Genomic DNA, 20,266 nt, shown 5'->3' with positions numbered 1-20,266 from the left:
ACGTTCCCAGGATTTCAGGACATTTTTAGGATTGTAGGACATTTCTAGGACTTGGGGACGTTTCTAAGATTTTAGGACATTTATCAGATTTGACATGTTTGTAGGATTTTCAGACATCTCGAGGATCTGAGGACATTTCTAGTATTGTAGGATGTTTCTAGGATTTTAAAATATTTCTATTATTGTAGGAAATTTCTTTTCGGTAATCCTGTCCATTCTCTTCTGTGTTCTTAAGGACGTTTCTAATATTTTAGAGCATTAGGTGCTTAGCTAAGACCTCTGTTGGGGGTTGCAGTGGATCCTCCACTGGCACTTTTTTTGATAAACAAGCCCTTTTTCAATGCTGTTTTAAGCACTCTGGCACCATATTTATACTAAAAGTACACAAATAGTTGAATCATATTATTTTTATTGTGCGTTAGAAAATGTTTAGGGGACCACCCGGCATCCTGTCGGGGGCCAGATTTGGCTTGCGAGCCGTAAATTCAGTATCACTGTTCTAGATAAATGCTGGATTTATTCATGAAGGGACAGTTGTTTTATTGGCAACTGCCAACATTTCTTGGGTGGGGAAATTTGACTCATTGGTCACATGCATCACATTGTAAGAATTTCTTAGTCATAATATCGACTTATTTGTTTATTTTCCCTGTAAACAAGATTGTAATGAATGGCAGCGCGTTTTAATAAAGATTGCACAGTCTGATTGGAAACAAAATAAACAATGAGTTGTCTCTCAGATTACAAAGCTCCTGCTGACGTCAGCTGACTGATATTCCAACATGTGTCAGGTGCGGTGGTGAGCTGTGCGGCCGTCTCATCCTTGGGGATCCTCGTGCTCTCCGGCGCCGTCTGTTGTTCCGTTGGCCGAGTTGCCAGCGTTGTCGTTGGCCAGCAGCCATTGTCGTTTTCTCTCCCTCTTCCTTCCAAGTCCTCCTTTTTTATTCTTTCTTCTTTCTGACGGATGAAAAACAAAGTTAAAACGGTAAATAGTACAAATATTTGTGTTTCAGTCCACAGTTTATGTTGTCAGGCTTGTGCTCGTCACACATCTGTATTTGGTTACAGTTGCCCGACTGCATACTTTGTTTTATCATTTATAAACAGCCTCACCTCAAGTGCTCGTGTAGAATAAGCAGAATAATGCTGCTGTCGCCCTCTTTTAGTTTCATTTCTATATGAATAAGCCTGACTGAGTGAGACACTTCTCTGTATATATCCCTGTGTTATTAGCTACGACTTTCACTTAGTCCTTCAGCTGCTCAGTAAACATCGACTAAGTGGTTTGGTTGAATGTTGAACGTTATGTCATTTTTCAACAGCCTCTCATTGACTCAATGAAGCAGCCTCTAAGTACAAAATGAAATAGAGTCAGTAAATCTTTTAACCAGATTTAGTTTGTCCTACATCTACATGAATTCACTTTACTAAATCATGGGAATTAAGAATTACTTTTTTATAAGGAAATATAAACTAATGATTCTGCAGTTATTGTCCATAGTTTCCTTTTTTAAAATGAATGATAAAATTTGGGAATTATTTGTGGGAACAGTGTCCAGTGTTGAAGTAAGGGTTGGGCTGGTGTGAACATTTTCGAAATGGTTTGATATGAAGCCAAAAACTAGACCGGACAGGATTACTGAAGCAAGTGTTTAACTATCACGTAGCATCACATAACACCAGAGCTCTCCATCAGCACATAATCCATTAAATTTGTACTTCTGTTACTTCATGTAAGCAAACCCAGTAGCTATCAGCTGTGCGCTCGAGATCAGACTGAAGACGTAAACGGAGCACCAGTGCGACTTGCAAATTTTAGAAATATATGAACTGGAGAGCTGTTAGTTTGTTTCCTGCTCAGTGAATGAATCCTCACGCTTAAAGGCGCTGCGGTACCTGTTTTATTGTCCTGCTAATGCCAGCATCCAACTGTTGACCTGAGGCAGCTAAGTAGTAAACATTATTTCAAGGGACTTGATATATATAGTGTATCACTAGTGTATCACTAGTGTATACTGATTAGCAAAAAGTTTTTTAATTTCTGTTCAAGTGTACATCGAAAAAAATCTCCAACTCTCATTTAACAGAGAGTTTAAGTGTATCCTCTTTTTTCATGCAGAGGTTTGGAGGCAGAATAAGTGTTCAGGTTGCGAAAACTTTCAAAGCCAGAAAAAATAGACATGCATTAAGGGACCCATGTGCCTCACACAGTGCTACACTGGATCAGAGTTCACCTTATAGGCCTTAAATCCCCATAAAACTGTCTCGAATTGTTCTAACAGAAATGTGTGTGCTTTATTGTGCAACAGCAGACCTGAGAATTCACACAGCTGGTCTGCACCTTACTTTGCACATCACATGATTACATGTTTGGCTGCACTGAACAAAAGAAATGTTGGTGTCAGTTCCTCTGACTCCCTCCATCAAGAGTTCATATTTCATCAAAAGATTGTGAAAAATGTGCAAAACTGCAGAAAAGCTGTTGCTAAAAAGGTGGCTAAATATTTTTTTCATGCACTGTAAAATGTTGTTCAGGTGTTTGATAGTTACTGTGACGTATAATGTGAACTGATGCGCTGCATTCGGCCGGTTGAAGCTCTGTGCGGAGTCCAGATCTGACAGGCGTCAGTGAAATATTCTCTGTGATGAATCGCTGCTTTCAGAGGGGAATTTTGGCCTCGAGTTTACAGAAAGAGAGAAAGCTTTTTACAGATCTGATGTGTTCTCTCTTGCAGACACTCGGATAGATCAGATTTTATGTCATTTTTAAAAGCTTCAGGAGTTCTTATCTAAAACTTTAGTGGGTTAGAGCTCATTGAATGAGTATTCTGATATTTCACAATGTATCCTGACATATCGGATTCAGACTTATCCGTATATCTCATATAGCTGTCTGGTGCTATTACGGCAGGGTTTAGCCTGGATAGAAAATGTGGTTTTGATGTTCAGCGATGAAGAAGAGAGCTTCAGTATTTTTGGCTCTGATTTAAAAGTGGAATAATTTTCTGTAATATACAGAACTGAGGTTGATTTAGAGGTTGGTTGGACATCAGAGAGTGAAAATAAATGCAGGCAGAAGGGCAGGAAGGAAAGAAGAAAAGAAGACAGCCTAAAACTTTACCTCTAATTAGCTTTTTGGTTCATCTGCTGAGGGCTGTGCCCAAATCAGAATTATGTCACATGTATCAGATTTGGCCCGTTAATATGAATATTAGACTATCAGTGTCTTTTTTTCCATATAGAGTTTGATTGGGATTCAGCAGGATGTTGTTTTGTAACAACATTCACGTAATATAGTAAACAAGCTAATTATGACAATGACGGATTGGAAATATGCATCAACGTGTTTTTGCTGACACTACTGACAATGTAGGACTGGGACACTGTTTTCAATGTGGACTATTTTAATTATGACAGTAATTGGTGAAAATGAAATAATAATAATAATAATAAGTGCAAGAAAATATTGATGAATCCTGGGTTTCTACCCAAACATTCATGTGCATAGTTTAATCACAGATTTGTATGTATGCACTGTTAGTGATTGAGGCCCGTTGTCTTTCTGAATAAGGGCAAAAACCGGTATATTTTGTTCATGTTAACGCAGCTACTTTGAGTTTTATGTCTGGACAAATTGTCTCTCCCTCCCCTCCTTATTTTCCAGAAAAAAAGAAAAAAATAGCAGAATATTTTGTGCAAGTAAACAGTAATTGACTGTTAGTGAAAAACAGGAAACAAACATGCTCTCCCAATTCAGTCACAGTTTTTGTCCTGAACATCCACCCTGACCTCCGCTCTCAGAACACCACAGTCGTCCCCTGAAAGACAACAGTCAAAATTCCTGCGGTCACAATAGCTCTTCATCACGGAAACATTGCTGTTTGCTTTTGCTTTTCTTATAACTTCTCTTCCTCTTTCTTCATGTCAAACTCTGCTGGGTTTTTTTTTAAAATGTACTCCGTTTTATAGTCCTCTCCATCACGAGTATTCTTGCCGGGTCAAAACAAAAAGTCGCAGCGGCGTGATTCATGTTTATAGGATTTCCGGACATTTCTCGGATTTTAGCATGTTTTTATGATTTTAAGGATATTTCAAAGATTTTTAGAAAGTTTCTAGGACTTAAGTACTTTTCTAGGATTTTAAGATGTTTCTAGGATTGTAGGTCATGAGGGACATTGTCAGGACCTCTGTCGGAGGTACGGGGGAACCTCCACTGGTACTTTTTTGATAAACAAGCTCTGTTTTGATGGTGTTTTATGCACTCTGACACCTTATGTATACTTAAAGTTAAAACAATTCAGTGTGAAACAGTTTTTGAGTACCACTGCTATAAGTAATCTTGGAAAACACAAATGATTCAGAAACAAAATGGTTTCCTTCGTTTGGCTCTCTTCCTCTCCTTTTTTATCCAAAGCATATGTACACAAATTTTTTAAGAGATAAAGACAGTACTGATGGTACTTTCATGATGTTGAACACATTAGCTTACATCCATCAGTCTGAACTACTACCACAGTCAAGTTGGGGTGTTGTTGAAAGTGCTGCTCGAAGGCACATCACTTGCATTTCAGCAGGCAGCGCTGGAGTTCCCAGTTTCCACCCACAAACCTACACACGAGTCTCACACTGACAACGTTTTGAGCTCGAGCCAGATGCTCGCATGACATCTTAGCCGCTGGTGTAGCAGTGAAAACTTAATTCCACGCTGGAGGTCGGCTGCAGATTGCTTCTCACACGTTGCCTTGAATGATATTTTGTTGTTTATCTCTTGTGTCAGAGGCCAAAGTGATGAGGAGAGCGGTTCGGCTCCGTGTGTTTACATCAGGACGTCTCTTTTCTCCCCCTCAGTTATAGGAAGACTGCGGTGCCACGCTGTAATGCCCCGCTGTCATCTGCCCTTCATTAGTAATGAGAGCCCATCTTCAGAGATTGGGTTTTTAAATCCCCTCCTGTCTCCTCTCCTCATCCTCTTCCTTAAATCAATCAGCTCTTCCTCTCCTTTTCCAACTCTGTCTCCATGAGCTCCTTCCCTCCTTTCCTCCTCTGCCATCCCCTCATTCCTGTAATCTGTCCTTCATTAGCAATGCTGTCACAATGGCTTTGATTTTGGACGCTGCGCTGATGATTGGGAATTAAGACAGGCTGTCCTGAAATGACTCTATTTTCTCTCTGTCTGGACATTTGCGTTTACACGATTTAACCGTGAAAGTTTCAATGAAGTAATGCTGAGGAAGCGTGAGGGGCTATCATAAATGGTGTCATTGTAGTGATTTTTTTTTAAGGAAAGATGCTTTCCAATCCCACGGGCTGCAGGTTTGGAAGGCATGTTTTCTTAAAAAATCATCAAAAAATTTAAAAGAAACACAAAATCTACAGAAATCTTTAGAGAAAAAAAATCACCAAAAATAAATAAAAAATACCAAAAATCGGAAAAAAAAATCACCAAAAGTTTTAATGAAAAAAGGGCAAGAATTTATAAAGAAATTGATGATCCATTTTGTGCCAGAACACTGACAGTAGACCTGTTTGACAACGTGACCAGAGTTAAATGTTTGAGGAGCAAACTCTAGCCTAACCTAACTTTATCCACGTTTTCCTTTGTTTTCTAGCTGCTCAGATGATGATGATTTTCTGATGATTTCTTTTTAAAGGAAAACAAAAAAGCACCAACATTTTTTAAAAACATGGCATGTTTTCTTAAAAAAACAAAACCAAAAAATGAGGGTAAAATGATAAAAATGATTGAAAAATACAGTTAAAGTTGTCTGCCACTTCCCTAAGGCGAAATATTTTTTTAACAAAAACATAGGTCCCTCCACAGTGCTTAAAAATACATTTGAGATGCGTCCCCCTTTTTGCACCACCCCGTCCCCTCTCATAAAAATGAACAGTCTCTTATTTACTTTTAGATATTCAGTTTTTATCCTGTTCTTAATTCATTTAAAAGTCATGGACATTTATTGGTAAAAATGTGTATAAAGAAGCTGGCTGTGTGGCTGTGAAACATCAAAATCCTTTTCCCACAGAAAAACAACAAAGAGCAAAAGAACCTTCTGACTGTGTAATTGAGTGGTGGCATAACTGCAAATTATCCTGATCATCCCACTAATTTCCTGCCACCTTGACCCCTTTAGCTCCTGTAGGTTTTATCCAGCCTTTACTGTCTGCAGCTGGTCCAACTGGTCCAGCGTGCTGCTGCTCGGCCTCCTACTGGCACCAGAGAATAAAGACCGTATCATCCCTGTGCTGGCCTCCTCACTGGCCTCTTGTGCATAGAACCGATTTTAGGGTGTTACGGTTTGTTTTTAAGGCTCTTTTGGGGTTAGACGCTCCATATATCTCAGATCTTTTAACGCTTTTAAGTCTCCCTCGCATCTCTTAGGTTGTCTGACCTGAGGTGGTTGGCTCTTCAAGTGGTCTAGGAAGGGGAAAGGGGAAGCTGTTGCTGCTCGACTGTAAAGCTTCTCGTGCTTCCTTTTTAATTACCGTGCCTCCACTATCGGCTCAAAACACATTTCTGCCTCTTAGCTTTTGGTTATCTTGATGTTAGTGTGTTATTGTTAAAAAAAATGGTGTTTATGCCTGTTTTCACATCATTTACATGATTACATGCTTCTCCAGTTCAAAGAGGGTCTAAAAACTCTCATGTTTTCTTTTGCTCTGTCCACACACACCAGGGTTTCAGGACAGACACCAAACAATCCGGCCCAACAAAATCATCTCACTTATTATGTAATGGATACTTTGAAAATCCCATACCATACTATATCGTGTGTCAGAAGAAGATTCACTGTTTCCCAATTCATAGTATGTTTAATGTGTTATGGCAAAAGTACCAGGATGTTATACTGCATCCGCTCAGATTTTGCAGTATGCAATAGCCAGCATGCTATTCTGCCTATGATAACTTTGTGATTTGGTGTTTTTATTCTAACTTTTAAAATAATTTCATTTTAGTTGTGAGATGATTTTGTTGGTCCGGATTGTTTGGTGTCTGTCCTGAAACTCTGGTGTGTGCGGACGGAGATTCTACATAGGAGAGTTTTTAGAATGGGATATTTGAACAAACACAATATCTTTACATGCAACCACACTCACCTCCTAACTCCTCTTTCTGTTACAGTAGGTGTCTCTCTCTCTTCCACTAACTCATGCATGCACGTACGCACGCACACACACACACACACACACACGGAAATGGAGACAGTTAACCAAATGGGATGTAGCCGGTATGTCATGAGAGTGAATTACCCTTTAGCCATCTTAACTGAATCCAGCATCGCACTGGAAAACTGCTCATCACATAACAACCTAACCACACACACACACACACACACACATACATACACACACACACACACACACACACACACACACACACACACACACACAAATGTATATTCACTCATCATGCATGAACACACACAAGAATGCAAATGTTGTTTTGTGGATATTCTATTGAATTCCACTTATCCTCTAAAACAAAAGCATTAAATGTTTGACCACATCACAAACGTCAGTGGATAATCTCAGTTTTTTGGGGGGATTGTTCCGACGGTCAACTTCTCTGTTAAACAATGAAAACAGACACCAGACTCTTCTCTCATGTGTTGCCAGTATTCTTTTGACCTGAATACACCAACGCCAAAACGTCAGGATGTTTCAAACGCTTCTGTTGAATGTCTCGGCTTTAAAACTGACCAGTAAATTCCAGTTTGCGGGCAGGTTTGGTTGTTTTTGTGATGAATGGAATTTCATTGCATGCAGTACTTTATTTAAATGTCACATAGAGTTATGTAGGATGGTATATTTGATACAAAACAAAACTGACACAAAAGCCAGTACTGTTTGCATAATTTTTTTAAGTTTAAAACTGCAGCCTATTACAGGAATTAATAAACACAAATCAGCACTTAATGTCTTCCAGTGAATTTAATTCATAATTTCTTTTTTCTCCACAGGTTTTGAATCATCAGTAAAAAACAGGAAACTGAATTATGAACCCACACAACTGTGCAACTTCCAGATGACGGGGCCACTCCTGAAAGCTCTCATTAAAGTGAGTAATTGATCCTTTAATTTAGATTTCATGAACGTAATATGTAAAGTTATGTTAGTTCACTAAAATCGGCCAATCTCTGCCACCAAATTACTTCGGTCAGCAAAGTTTCCATCCTGTTTCCTATAAATATTCAAAGTAGAGAAAAAGATGTGTCTCAGATTTTAGAACTTTTCTAGGACTTTAGGATGTTTCTAGGACTTTAGGATGTTTTTCCAAAATTTTAGGACGTTCTTGTAGGACTTGAGGACATTTCTAAGATTTTAGCATGTTTCTGGGATTTGAAGATGTTTCTAGGATTTTAGGACATTTTGTAGTGCAGCTCCTTCGAGTATCTCTTTTATAAAGAGATTGGATGATGATGATGATTCTGGTAAAAAGTATATTTTGTATGATTTTAAAGCTGATTTGTGATTAATATTGTCTTGTTGTATGGTTTGTTTGTTGTAGTCGATGAATTTGGTGTGGATTTATGTCCTGGATCAGAAAAAGAAAAAAGTATAGGATTTTTCTAGAATTTTAGGACGTTTCTCAGATTTAGTAACATTTCTGTGACGTTGAGACATTTCTAAGGTTACAGGACATTGCTAGGATTTTGGAATGTTTCAAGGATTTAAGGATATTTCTCTAATTTCAGGATGTTTCTAGAATCGGAACCTTACTGGGGGTCCCATTTAGCTTTGGGCCTTATGTTGAGTATCACTGCTTTATGTGATCTTAACAATGAGGTCATATGAGTTTATTTTAGAGTTTATTTTTGGAAGGTGACGACAAACAACCTATTCAGTTATTTAGTTATGAAGACTTGTTGACTTTTTCGATTTTTCCCATGCTTTGACCACCACAGACATAATCCAGCCTGTTTACATTGTATTCTGTATACCTCATTACCATTAAGGTTAAGTGAGAACTGTGTTTTTCGTGATATGAATGACTGACCCTTTAAATTAAAATAATAACTGACTGAGATGTGGCAAAGTCTCAGAGGGATAAAATATACTAGACTAAAAGCGAAAGGATTTTTCAAAAATGCTGGTTTTATCCTCCTGAGCCTTTACTGACTCCTTGCACAACAAAGAGGTACACTCAGAACCACATGTTGTGGTGAGGTAAAAAGTACTGTACATCAGCATAACGGGTGATAAATCCACATAAAGTTATAAACGGCATAGAGCTATGTGGGCCAACATGTACGCACGCACGCACGCATGCACACACGCACACACACACTGACTTAGAACAGTAAAACCAACTGTTGGGTCACAGACAAACATGCACCCTCACATGTACGCAGGTAAATACATGGTACAGCAGAGCAACAGAAGCTGAGAGGTTAAACAAACAACCCCTAAATTTGACATTTGGAGGTTGAATCCAGATCAGAAAAATCTGCACCACGTTGCAGTTGGTGTGAAAAAAACCCAAAACAAACATCCAGCAACTGGTTTTATATGTTAGTTTTACCAATGTTGAGAGTCATTTAGTGTTTTTAAGCAAACCAGACAAGATTCTTCGGCTATGGCAGTACCATACTTTGTGATATCAGGTAATAAAGAGCTTTGACTTGACTTGACAATGGCATGGCAGTGGTATGAGCTAAAGGCTAATGTGAGCATGCTGACATGCTCACAAAAACGATGTTAATATGTTGAATATATTTTTATTATTTTAATATATATACATATATATATATATAAAACATGTTATAATATTTTTTTTGTATTGACATCCATTGCACAGCATATATCAATGAACTGGTCATTCTTAAAATGAATGATAACAATACAGTTCATCAGGCGGGGGACATAAATGTCTGGAGAAAAATGTTGTGACAATCCAGCAAGTAGATCTTGATAAATTTCACTCAAAACCCTAAATTTGAACCCTTTTGTTGGCACTAAAGAAAAAAATGCAGAGTTTCACCAAATTCAAAAGAATTAATCCTCTTGGGACCATGATTTTTATTGTGTTTTTTATGTGACAGTCAACTAGTTGCTGAGATATTACACAGGTTAAATGAAATCTTTGACCTGCTAAGTTCACCAGAGAAACAGTCTTGAAAATCAGAGGGCTTTCTCTTCTTTGGACCATGGATGTCTGTGCAAAATATCACAACAGTCTATCCAGTAGTTGTTGAGATATGTGGTCTGTGTAACTGACATCGCCATTTCAAGAGTCAAGACATGTTTTTTGCTGTTTTACAAAGTAGAACTAAAACATTTGGTGATTCTGCTTTTAGCCATTACGCTCCAAAACACTGGAACAGCCTGCTGGAGAATCTGAGGGGAAATGGACATCTCTTTAGTCTGGCTTTTATGTAGTGTCTTACTCTCACAATTTTATGGTTTATACTTATTCTATTTTTTAAGATCCATTTTTGCTTGTTTCCTGTGTTGTTGTTTTTGTTTTTGTTTCTTCAATTAAACTACAAGGCACTTTTGACTGGCTAAAAATGTAGAACTTAAACATTAACCTATATTTGTATTGTGGTTTGTTGTGGCTTTTTTTGTGGTCTGTATTGTGATTTATAGGTTTGGTATTTTCTTACTTTGGCTGTATGATGCCAACATTGTGTTTCAAGCTGAACGCCTGATATTTAATCAAAACTTCCCCATTTCTTCTCACCCAGAACGTAGTGGAAACATTTTTCCTTTTAATCCCATAGATGGAAATATTCCATAATTAAGTTATGGCGTGCTGTGTGTGTACCACAAATATAACACACACATACACACTAGCAGGAATGTCAACATCCAGCAATGCTGTAATGTGACATCATACCTGACAGCACGCAAATGTTTACCAACTCAGACGTTCTCTCATGCTGTGAATCAAAAGACACCAGAGGCTTGTGTAATAGCGTCACAGCAGGTGCAGTAGGAGCAGATCTCTCTAATTACTGTAAAAAGTACACCTGTCCTCATTTAATTTTAAGAGCGAGTCAAATAAGTCCTACTGAGGTTCTCAGGGATCACAGGGTAGCTGAAACAGATACCAGCTGAGGGAGGTGTCGTGCAGAATGATCCTCTCAGGACAAAAGATGCCTGTGAGTTGTAAAATAATTATAAAAGCAGACCGCTGAGGCATCTTTGATACATTCAGTACTTCAAAACAGTGTATACAAGGACCACCTGTGGAGCATACCGGGGCTCTAAATTCTTGATGATCTGATAAAGATTTTATAAAAGTACATTGAAAGGGACTGAATCCAGCCAAATTGAATCAGTCACACTAACACGAAACCTTATGAAAATGCCTGGAATCCACCTAGAAACATACTTTTCTCATCTCTGCCCAAAACTCTAAAGGGAAAGGGAGAAAAAAAATCTCGTTATTTGCTTTCACTCAGGCCTGCCTCCAAAATACATTGAGGACATTCAAGGCGTAAAAGTGAGAAAAAAAGTTAGTGTGCAGCGAGCTCCTTGTTCTCTAATGAATACCTGTTGTCCAGAGTTTTAGTCGCCCCGAGGCTACGTCTGCACCGGGATCGCTATGCGTTAACTTAATACATATGATACTCGGGAAAATGTACTTTAGATGGCTGTCTGTGTTGTGTTACGGTACCCTGTAAGCTCTACCCAGATCCATGTGTTGCTGGATGAGAGGGCCACTGAGTTTAGCATAGTAGCTACAGACTGTATGTTGAAGTAGCAGTGTCTGAAACCATAAAATCTAAAGCAACTCCTTGTCTATCAGGCAGGATTTGTCAGACTGAATTGTGGATATAAGATTGCTCTTTGCAATATAATCCAGTGCCATATATTAAGAATATTACTTTTTTTCCCTTCTGCCCTTAATGTATATGACAGAAATATTGAGTTGGAAAATTGATGTACCTAACATCTTCCTATCTATGTTTCTATGACCCTTTATATTACACTCTTTTGAAGTGGGATTTCTAAAAAGGTTACAAATCTGCCCCTTGATAGGGTGCCTGGTGTCTTCCTGGTGCCTGAAATGTCCTAAAGTCCTAAAATCCTGAAAACTTCCTTAAGTCCTAGAAAGGTCCTTAATATTTTAATTGTCATGAAATCCTAGAAATTTCTTAATATCCTAAAAACGTCCTTTTGCCTTAGAAACGTCCTTTAATACTATAAACATCTTTAAATCCTGGAAATGTCCTAAAATCCTGGAAATGTCCTGAAACCCTAGAAACATTTATGGGGCTGCTGTGACTGGCCCCTGGCCTCGTGTCATAATACAAAAGCTAATCGTGTATCCCTAAAGACATCAGAAAAGAATTCATTATGATTTTATTAATTCTGACAGTAACACGTCCTGATGATCCTCAGCTGTGTGACACATGAAAAGGTGTTATAAAAACAAAGCCAAACTTTGGTAAGGTTAATGCATTTCAAACAGAGTCAAAATTAAAGTTTATAAACCTAAAGATGGAACTTATCTGCACTGTCTGTGAAGCGGTAAGAAGCATTACAGAGGTTTGGGACATTAGCATAATTCTCTGTCTGAGAACACACTGTAAGTCAAATGAACTCACTCCAGTGCTCAGATGTTTTGTGTACCAACTGTTGAATATTTAGCTCCACATGTCTGAATTCAATGAGAGATAATTTAGTTCCCTCGCTGCCAGAAGTGCCCACTTTATCTGATGCACATCTGTTCTTAGTGGTGGACTAGCCTTGGAAATCTGAGCCAGACTGGCCCATCTCCACCGACCCCACAGATACTGAAACATCCATCTTTATTGAATGTTGAGCCTTAAACTCCGATTTTATAGAACCATTCATTTTACACACATCACATTCAAATGTAACAATATCTCAACTGTTGCCATCGGTCACTTTTAGACTTTGTCAGTGAAAATTTAAACTTTCCACAACATACACAACTGTGTGGTTTTAGCCAGGCAGACTAATGCAGGGATAAGCAGCACAGCATGCTTAGAGGTAAAATTTTGTGTTTGGGCTGTTGGAAACACTACAGGCACACAGCTCGAATTTTCCACCATTCCTGTCTGTTCAGAAGTCAAAGAAATACCTTGTCTCTGTCCACAGTGATCCACAGACACATCAAACAATGCAATCCACACCAGCAGCATTTTAAAGTACTTTTTTTTGACGTTCCAAAAATATATCAGATCTTTCATTTAAGAAATATGCTGATTGAAGTGAATGTCCACAGGTATCTGTTCAGATCACACAAATATTTGACTGTAAATGTTCGAATAACAATATATTAAACAATTAATCTTCAGTTTCACTTTTTAAGTGTCAGTATGACCATATCAAGGCTGGGTTAATAAAATAAAGCCTGCTTTTTATCCACTGTATTCTGAGGTTACTCAGCCTGGTAAAGACATTTTGTCCTTGCAGCAGCTGGTAGTACAGCTGGTTCTGAGGACAGTAATGCCATTAACAGCTGAAGCCAGTGTGGATCAAACGGATGATTCAGCAGCACTTACATGCAGCGATGTATAAAATCTGGTGTGATTTCAGGAGACTGTTCTCCGCAGTGTGAATACATTAGTATTTTGTACAAGAAATTTATTACATCCCATATTTACGTTTTTGTTGGGCGGGACCTTTTATGGCCCAGAGTTGTAGATCAGATTGGGACGTCCCGGACTGCACCTGTTTCGCAACACTAACCATGTGTTTAAAACTGTGATTGTTAATATATAAGCTATTCTATAATTTTGGTACGATTTTAGGAAACACCACTGCGGGTCATATTACAGGGTAAAAACAAACGACATGCCGTCTTATGGGTTGAAATATTTGTTGGATGTCAGGGTAAGAGAACAGACGATGGTTCTCAGTTCATAACATCATCACTCATACACTGACCGATAAACCCGATCCTAAATCTAGCGTGCTAATTACAGAGATTTGAGTACTATCAGCAGTGATGAAGATGTTTTCAATCTCGCATCAGAACTGATTTGAGTTATCAAAAGTACACATTTCCCCTTCCTCCATTGAAATTATACTGCAAAACAGTCGTGAGATTGATGGGAAACATCGGGTAATGACATGCAAAAAGAGTCTGATTTGAACACATCACAACATCATGGTCACAGCAGAATGCCTCAGGCCATGCTTTTGTTTGTGCCTATACGCATAAATTAAATAATAGCTGAATTATTTTGTTGTGCTAAGAGTGCCCGACCAGAAAGTGAGATCATATCCCCATAAAAAATTGATCTGGATAATATCACCGTGTCACTCCAAATGTGCCCCTGATAAAGTCACACGTGGTCTCTATTCATGTGTAATGGAGCTGCTCCAGAAAGTGTCGCTTGTTAACATCACAGACTGGAAAAGCTGTGGGAGACTCTCTTGTGAACAAATTATACAATGTGTATGCATGACAAGCTAACATCCTACAGATAGAACCTCCCATGCAATGTAATACAGTCCAACTGTCCAGTAGTCAATACTATCTTTAAAAATGATAATTTCTTTAATTTTCTGAAACTTTATTCCTCTCTATTGTAATTTTTGAGGGTGCAGTGTTGTTATTTGGTTATTTTGTATGAACACTGCAGTTACCAGAGCACCTCACATAGCTGTAATATTGTTTCATTGTACAGTGTGCTCTCTGATGTTATACATTTGTTGTTGTCCTTCGTTTTGGGTTTGACTGGTGTTCATCTTCTATTCAAAGAATCAATTCCCAATATTTGCAATTTGCATAGCAGCATAGCATAGCATGAGAAAGCGCATGCATTTTCATTTTCTGACACTTTGGTTAAAATGTGCTCTACATTTAGATGGAAATCTGAACATAGTCTCGTCACATCATGTTCAAAGACATAGTCACACTCTCACAGGTCCAACAGGACATCAACCAAAAATATTGCTAAGAATTGCTGTGAGAAGGTGATCTGGTCCTGCCATGGCTGCAAGCTGTAATGTAAACTGTAGAGGAGATCTTTTTGACATGAGGGCCCCAGAATCAACAGGTAAGAGGGCGTGCAGCTTCTGTGGAAAAAAATCCCTTTGTGTGTCTTGGTGTCCAACCTTTTGGGGGGTTGACCAATTAAAACCAAGTGAAGTCAACTCAGGCACTCTAAACACCTATTTCATACGTCTCTGAGTTGTGAGCAGTTTAGCCAAAGAATGATTTTCTTCTTATTTGTTTGATTTATGTAGTTTTTAGAGCAGGAATACTCAACTTTTCTTGGGGGCCACATTTGCAAAATGACAGAAGGCCAAGGGCCAGTAGTAGCAGCCCCATATTTCTAGGATTTCAGGACTTTTCTCGGACCTTAGGACGTTTCTCAGATTTTAGGATGTGTCTTGGATTTTAGGATGTGTCTAGGACTTTCGAATGTCTCTAGAATTTTAGGACATTAGGGACTTAGTTAGGACCACTGTCGGGAATTGAGGGGGATCCTCCGCTGGCACTTTTTTTTTTTTGATAAACAAGCTCTATTTTGATGCTGTTTTATGCATTTTTGCACCTTATGTATACCAAAAGCACAAAAACAGTTCCCAGTGTGAATCACTTTATTTTCATTGTGAATTAGACAATGATTGAGGGACCTTCTGGCACCCAACTGGGGGGCAGATTTGGCACGGGGACTGTTTTAAAGACATGCAAGTATCCAGAAAGGATGTAGGATGTAGTTTGTGCAGCTAAAATATGTTTCGCCCATTCTTATAGATCCTTTTGCAGACCCTCAGATTAGTTTTGCAAACACTTGTGGGGATCCTAACCCTCAGGCTGGGAACTACTCTTGTAGAGGGAACTGAGGAAATATGAGGTCCCAGCACCATTCCTTGTCAGTGCCAACATACGTCTGGTGTTGTTCAACATCTCAGTTACTAACTTAAGTATTGTAGATGGCCAATTGATTAATGTGCTTTTTGTTAAATTTAAACATTTTACACACTGTCCTTTAACAATTTACCTTATTTTAGAAATATATCAGTCCTAAAACCTTTATCAGGGAAAACCACATCTAAAGAAAAAAAAGTTTTATTTCTTGAATAAAGTTTATTGCAAGTTAAAGGACAGAGTGTTGAATTCTCTTCTCCTTTCCCTGTGGACATTTTATCTCCTGCGCACCTGTCTACAAGATAATGAAGGTGTGCATGAGCCTTCAAAATGCAAATTCAAACTCAGATTTACAAGCTGCAGTTTAATTGATGTCCTTACAAAAAGAAAGGAAATTTTATAAATGTAGACTTGTATTTGTTAACATTTCGCAAGTCAGTGCACATTTTGGGTCACTTCCTGTTAGTACTGTAGAATATCAGTGGCTGTGCGCTTAACAGATACTCAAAGACTTTGGTATCCCACCGGACAGCCCCGTTCCATGTGTTATTTTCAGCCTCATATTGTGTTTTGAACTAGTTTTTGGCTAGCTAGCTGTAGCGTGCAGAACTATGAGTGTGCTGTGGGACTGTACTGAGCCTGTGCTTGATTTTTATTGCATTTAGTGCATTAAACACTAAAGTACAGCTGCAGTATTCTCCTCCCAAGAGGAATCACTTGTATGAATTAAGTTTTGCTTTCTTGTTCAGCATTCAAAGTACAAAAGTAATGACCGGGCAACAAGCCACGAGGGACCTAAGTTTTGACTTATATCCATTCATTTCTATTTTGCAGGATTTAAAAAACAATGCACTGCGGTACTAATGGACTAATAATGAAGGATGGACATTTGACAGGGGAGTTCAGCCACAGTTGTTTTAGCCTATGTAAGACAGATGCAAGACAGATGCTTGCTGCTGGACTTAGATACCACAGTTTCCCTCCAGTTTACATTTGTGTTTCACTGCATCATAAAACATGTTTGAGCTTCTTTCAATTTTAAAGTAGGGGGAAATGCCTAATATATTAAATAAGCTCTACGCTGCTGCTCTCTTTCACCAAAAAGGAGACAAGTAAATCAGTGGGAGATTATCATGACCATAAATACAACTAATAAGCTTTCACACTAACACCAAACGTGTCTGTTGCCGCAAAAGTCATTTCACAAATATATGTTCAGAGCGAACCCAAGAAAAGGCTGTTTGAGTTACCAACATGTGGACAGACTATGTGTAATTATACAGCTTATGATTAGTTATTTTTTCCCAGTTATGCTGCTTAAATTTACCTCCAAGTAATTTGCGGTGTACGAAACCCTACTCGATAAAAAGGCTTTGGGCTCCTATCTGATTTAGCTGCTTTGTTTATCCTCTGATACTTAACTAAAGAGAATCACAAAATACTTTCTTTTTTTCCTTCTAAATTTTTAGGCATTGAATCCTTGCTGATTTAAATGCACATAATCCAGATCTCCACACTGGCTGTGAGAGTGGCAATACATGTTGCCAATTAATTACTGTCCTGTACTCATGGCCTTGTCTGCAACTAAGCTTAGGCTGTATCACGGTATTGCAGTATATCAGGGTATTTAAAAAACCCTTAAGGTATGTTATAAATACAGGTGGTCATCTCTCTATTAAACTCATTGTATGTAATGCACAGCATGCACCACCAGAGCTCTCCGTTCTCTATTGGTGAAACAGGCAGCTGAGCTGAAAGACACCGAGACACACAGTGGTGGAGGGAGAAATTACAGGACTGTAGACAACCGGTGGCCAGCAATAGCAGAGAGAGACCATGGGGAATAGCGGCATATTTTTCACATCTAACTTGGTGAATTAAGGATTTATTTTGATCAAACTGGAGCTGGTGATTGTTGGAAAGGTGGACTTACTAACTAGATTACTAGCAAGAGTAATCAAATTAGTTTGAGTTTGATTTTGTTTCTGTTGAGTTCAAATGAAGTGTGCTTATCATGGGTTAATGAAGCTATTAGGCCTCTTCAGTCTTCTGTGACCGAGAGGAAGTCAAATTCAAAAGGTGTACAGCTGTATTTCTCAGTTTAATAAGGAAAATAGGTTTGAGAATATGACTTTCCCTAACTTTAAAAATTTCAGGGATGTATGAAGGTGTGAAATATAACATACTGCCCTAGCCCAGCAGACAGTACTCTTCCATGTAGACGGGGTTGTTACCAGATGGTAACAGCTGCATTGTTGCTCCATGAAATTCTCGCTGTGTTTCCTTTTCTCAGATGATGTGAAGCAACATCTGCACCTCATTGATTATCCACAAAACAGGTTTGTGCGACATTTTCAAAACGTAAAAGAACAGGCTGTTCATGGTCTCTGTCTCGTTTGATGGAATATTTTAAAACAGCAGGTTTTTGATTTCTGCGCTGAGTCCTTGTCGAACTAGAGTCTCAATTCTCCATTGACCAATCAACACACTGCAGTGTTTCTACCTCCACCATCTAGTATTGGATTAGGTACTTCAAGACATTGGTGACAAAAAAAACAGGACGGCATTGAACAGTACCGTCCATAATATTTGATAATGGAAGCATAAAAATAACACTTCAGATGTGTAACAAACTGAACTTAACTGGACTATTTGGTTGGAACGAAGCTTATGTCCCTAAGGTCCTATTAACCTATTAAAAGGCTTGATTTTCTCATCAGTGTGAATCCATAGATATAACGGCTCGATGTATGTTTCCCAGGGCCAATTTGTTTAAGTCATCCATTTAAAGCTTATAGCCTACTGATGTTATACCGCTGAAGCCTATGCCCTCAGATTTACGGGGAAGACTGTTTTTTTTACTTTAGACATTGATATTGCCATGATGGCTGGACATATTTTTACCATTCAAACTGCATTTTTAGGGCTGAACCCAAATGAACTGCGGTGTCATCCTGGCCAACTTTAAGCACTGTGAGATGTCCTCAGACAAAATAACATCTAGCTGGCGCCTGGCCTTTGTGATTCAGTGAGTTGAAATGCTGTAAAATCAAGTCCTTGAGGAGACAGTTCTTAATTTTTTACAATGTTTTGTTTCTTTGATTCGTTGCAGTCCTTCTGTTTTAACAAAGAAGAAAGAGACAAAAATGCTCTGGCAGGATTTGGGAAAAACATCAGGGAGCTCAAGGATGTGGACTAAGTTGATGCATTCTATTTAACATTTCTGTAAGGGGAGACTGTAGTGATCCGACACAGAGACATGTTTGTAAGGGTGGTCTGGATGGTCTGTGCCGATCATTGATGGTTTTTTGGACTCGATAAGCCCGCAGCCATTTCATCTCAATAGTAGTTGGACCTTTTGGGCTTCTGAAAGTTTTGTATCGAACGTTATGTTATTTATATTTTTTGTGTTATATCTTTCGATCTGTTAATCTATCTCCATAGGCTATTTGGGCTGCCCAATCATCATCATCATCATTAGCTTTGGTTCATTGCAATCTGTCATTGTCTTGTTTACTGTATGCTGTGAATCCTGCTGTCACACATAAAGTCCCTCTGAACCTGTTCAAATTTAAAAACTTTATATGGGAAAATAAAGAACCATCGAATATTCACATTGAACAGTCAAATCCGATTTGACTGGCCAGTACAGCCCTTCCAAAAATCCTGTGAATTTCCTAAAATCCTAGAAATTTCCTTAAATCCTAGAAATGTGCTAAAGTTCTACAAATGTCCTAAAATCCTGGAAACAATGTAAAATCCTAGACATGTTCTAAAATCCAAAAATGTCCTAAAATCAGGGAAAAGTCCTAAAATCCTAGAAACATCTTCCAATCAAGGGAATGCTGCGACTGGCCCCTTGCTTCCTTGTATTTTGCAAAAGTTGCCCCCAAGCAAAGCAAGTTGAGTATCTATGGTGTATGTAAGGTATAGGCAAATGTGAATGGTTGCTGCCGCAAAAGCTCTAAAAAACTGACCTCGTTCCATAATAAAATTGTCACTTTTTTACTGTGTAATATTCAGTTTCTGTTAAACCTGCACATATGTGGGGGTTTTTGCTCATCGGTGGGAATGCCAGAGAGATAAATGCTGCTCGTTTACTTGACCCACCTCAATTTTGTTGGCCCATGAATCAAACTACCAACAATCCAGTTGACCGTATGCTACTCTAATCAAAAACAAAATACGCATTTCTGCAGCACGACAGCACCACCTGCAACTACTGCCTCTTCACCTCTGAACTCTTGACTCGGACTTGAACCTGTGACTCAGTTTCTCTGTCTGGGCAACCGCTTGTTAAAAGCTGTTGATAAGATAATGTGGATCCACATGGAAATATATTTGTGTCTCCAAGACATTCCCCGACAGCATAACATCTGAACAGTCTATGCTGGATGTTGCTAAATTGCCAGGAGGAGAAACAACAAAGTCCACTGTCAACCCGTGTCAGTTTGCTGCCGTCGG

The 20,266-nt window shown here is 38.7% G+C and overlaps 1 protein-coding gene across 1 annotated transcript in view; it reads right to left on the bottom strand.

Annotated features, from left to right (window-relative positions):
• Positions 1-373: 373 nt before the first annotated feature.
• rspo4 (R-spondin 4) overlaps positions 374-20,266 on the bottom strand; it is a 43,924-nt gene continuing 24,031 nt past the window's right edge. Inside the window, exon 5 of the mRNA XM_042498450.1 lies at positions 374-957. Coding sequence (XP_042354384.1) covers positions 818-957 — 140 coding nt within the window. The 3' untranslated portion in view covers positions 374-817. The remainder of the gene's footprint in view (positions 958-20,266) is intronic.

This window comes from Plectropomus leopardus, chromosome 2, assembly GCF_008729295.1.
Source record: "Plectropomus leopardus isolate mb chromosome 2, YSFRI_Pleo_2.0, whole genome shotgun sequence".
In the NCBI taxonomy this organism is placed as follows: domain Eukaryota; kingdom Metazoa; phylum Chordata; class Actinopteri; order Perciformes; family Serranidae; genus Plectropomus; species Plectropomus leopardus.
This window is presented reverse-complemented; position numbering and strand designations above follow the sequence as displayed.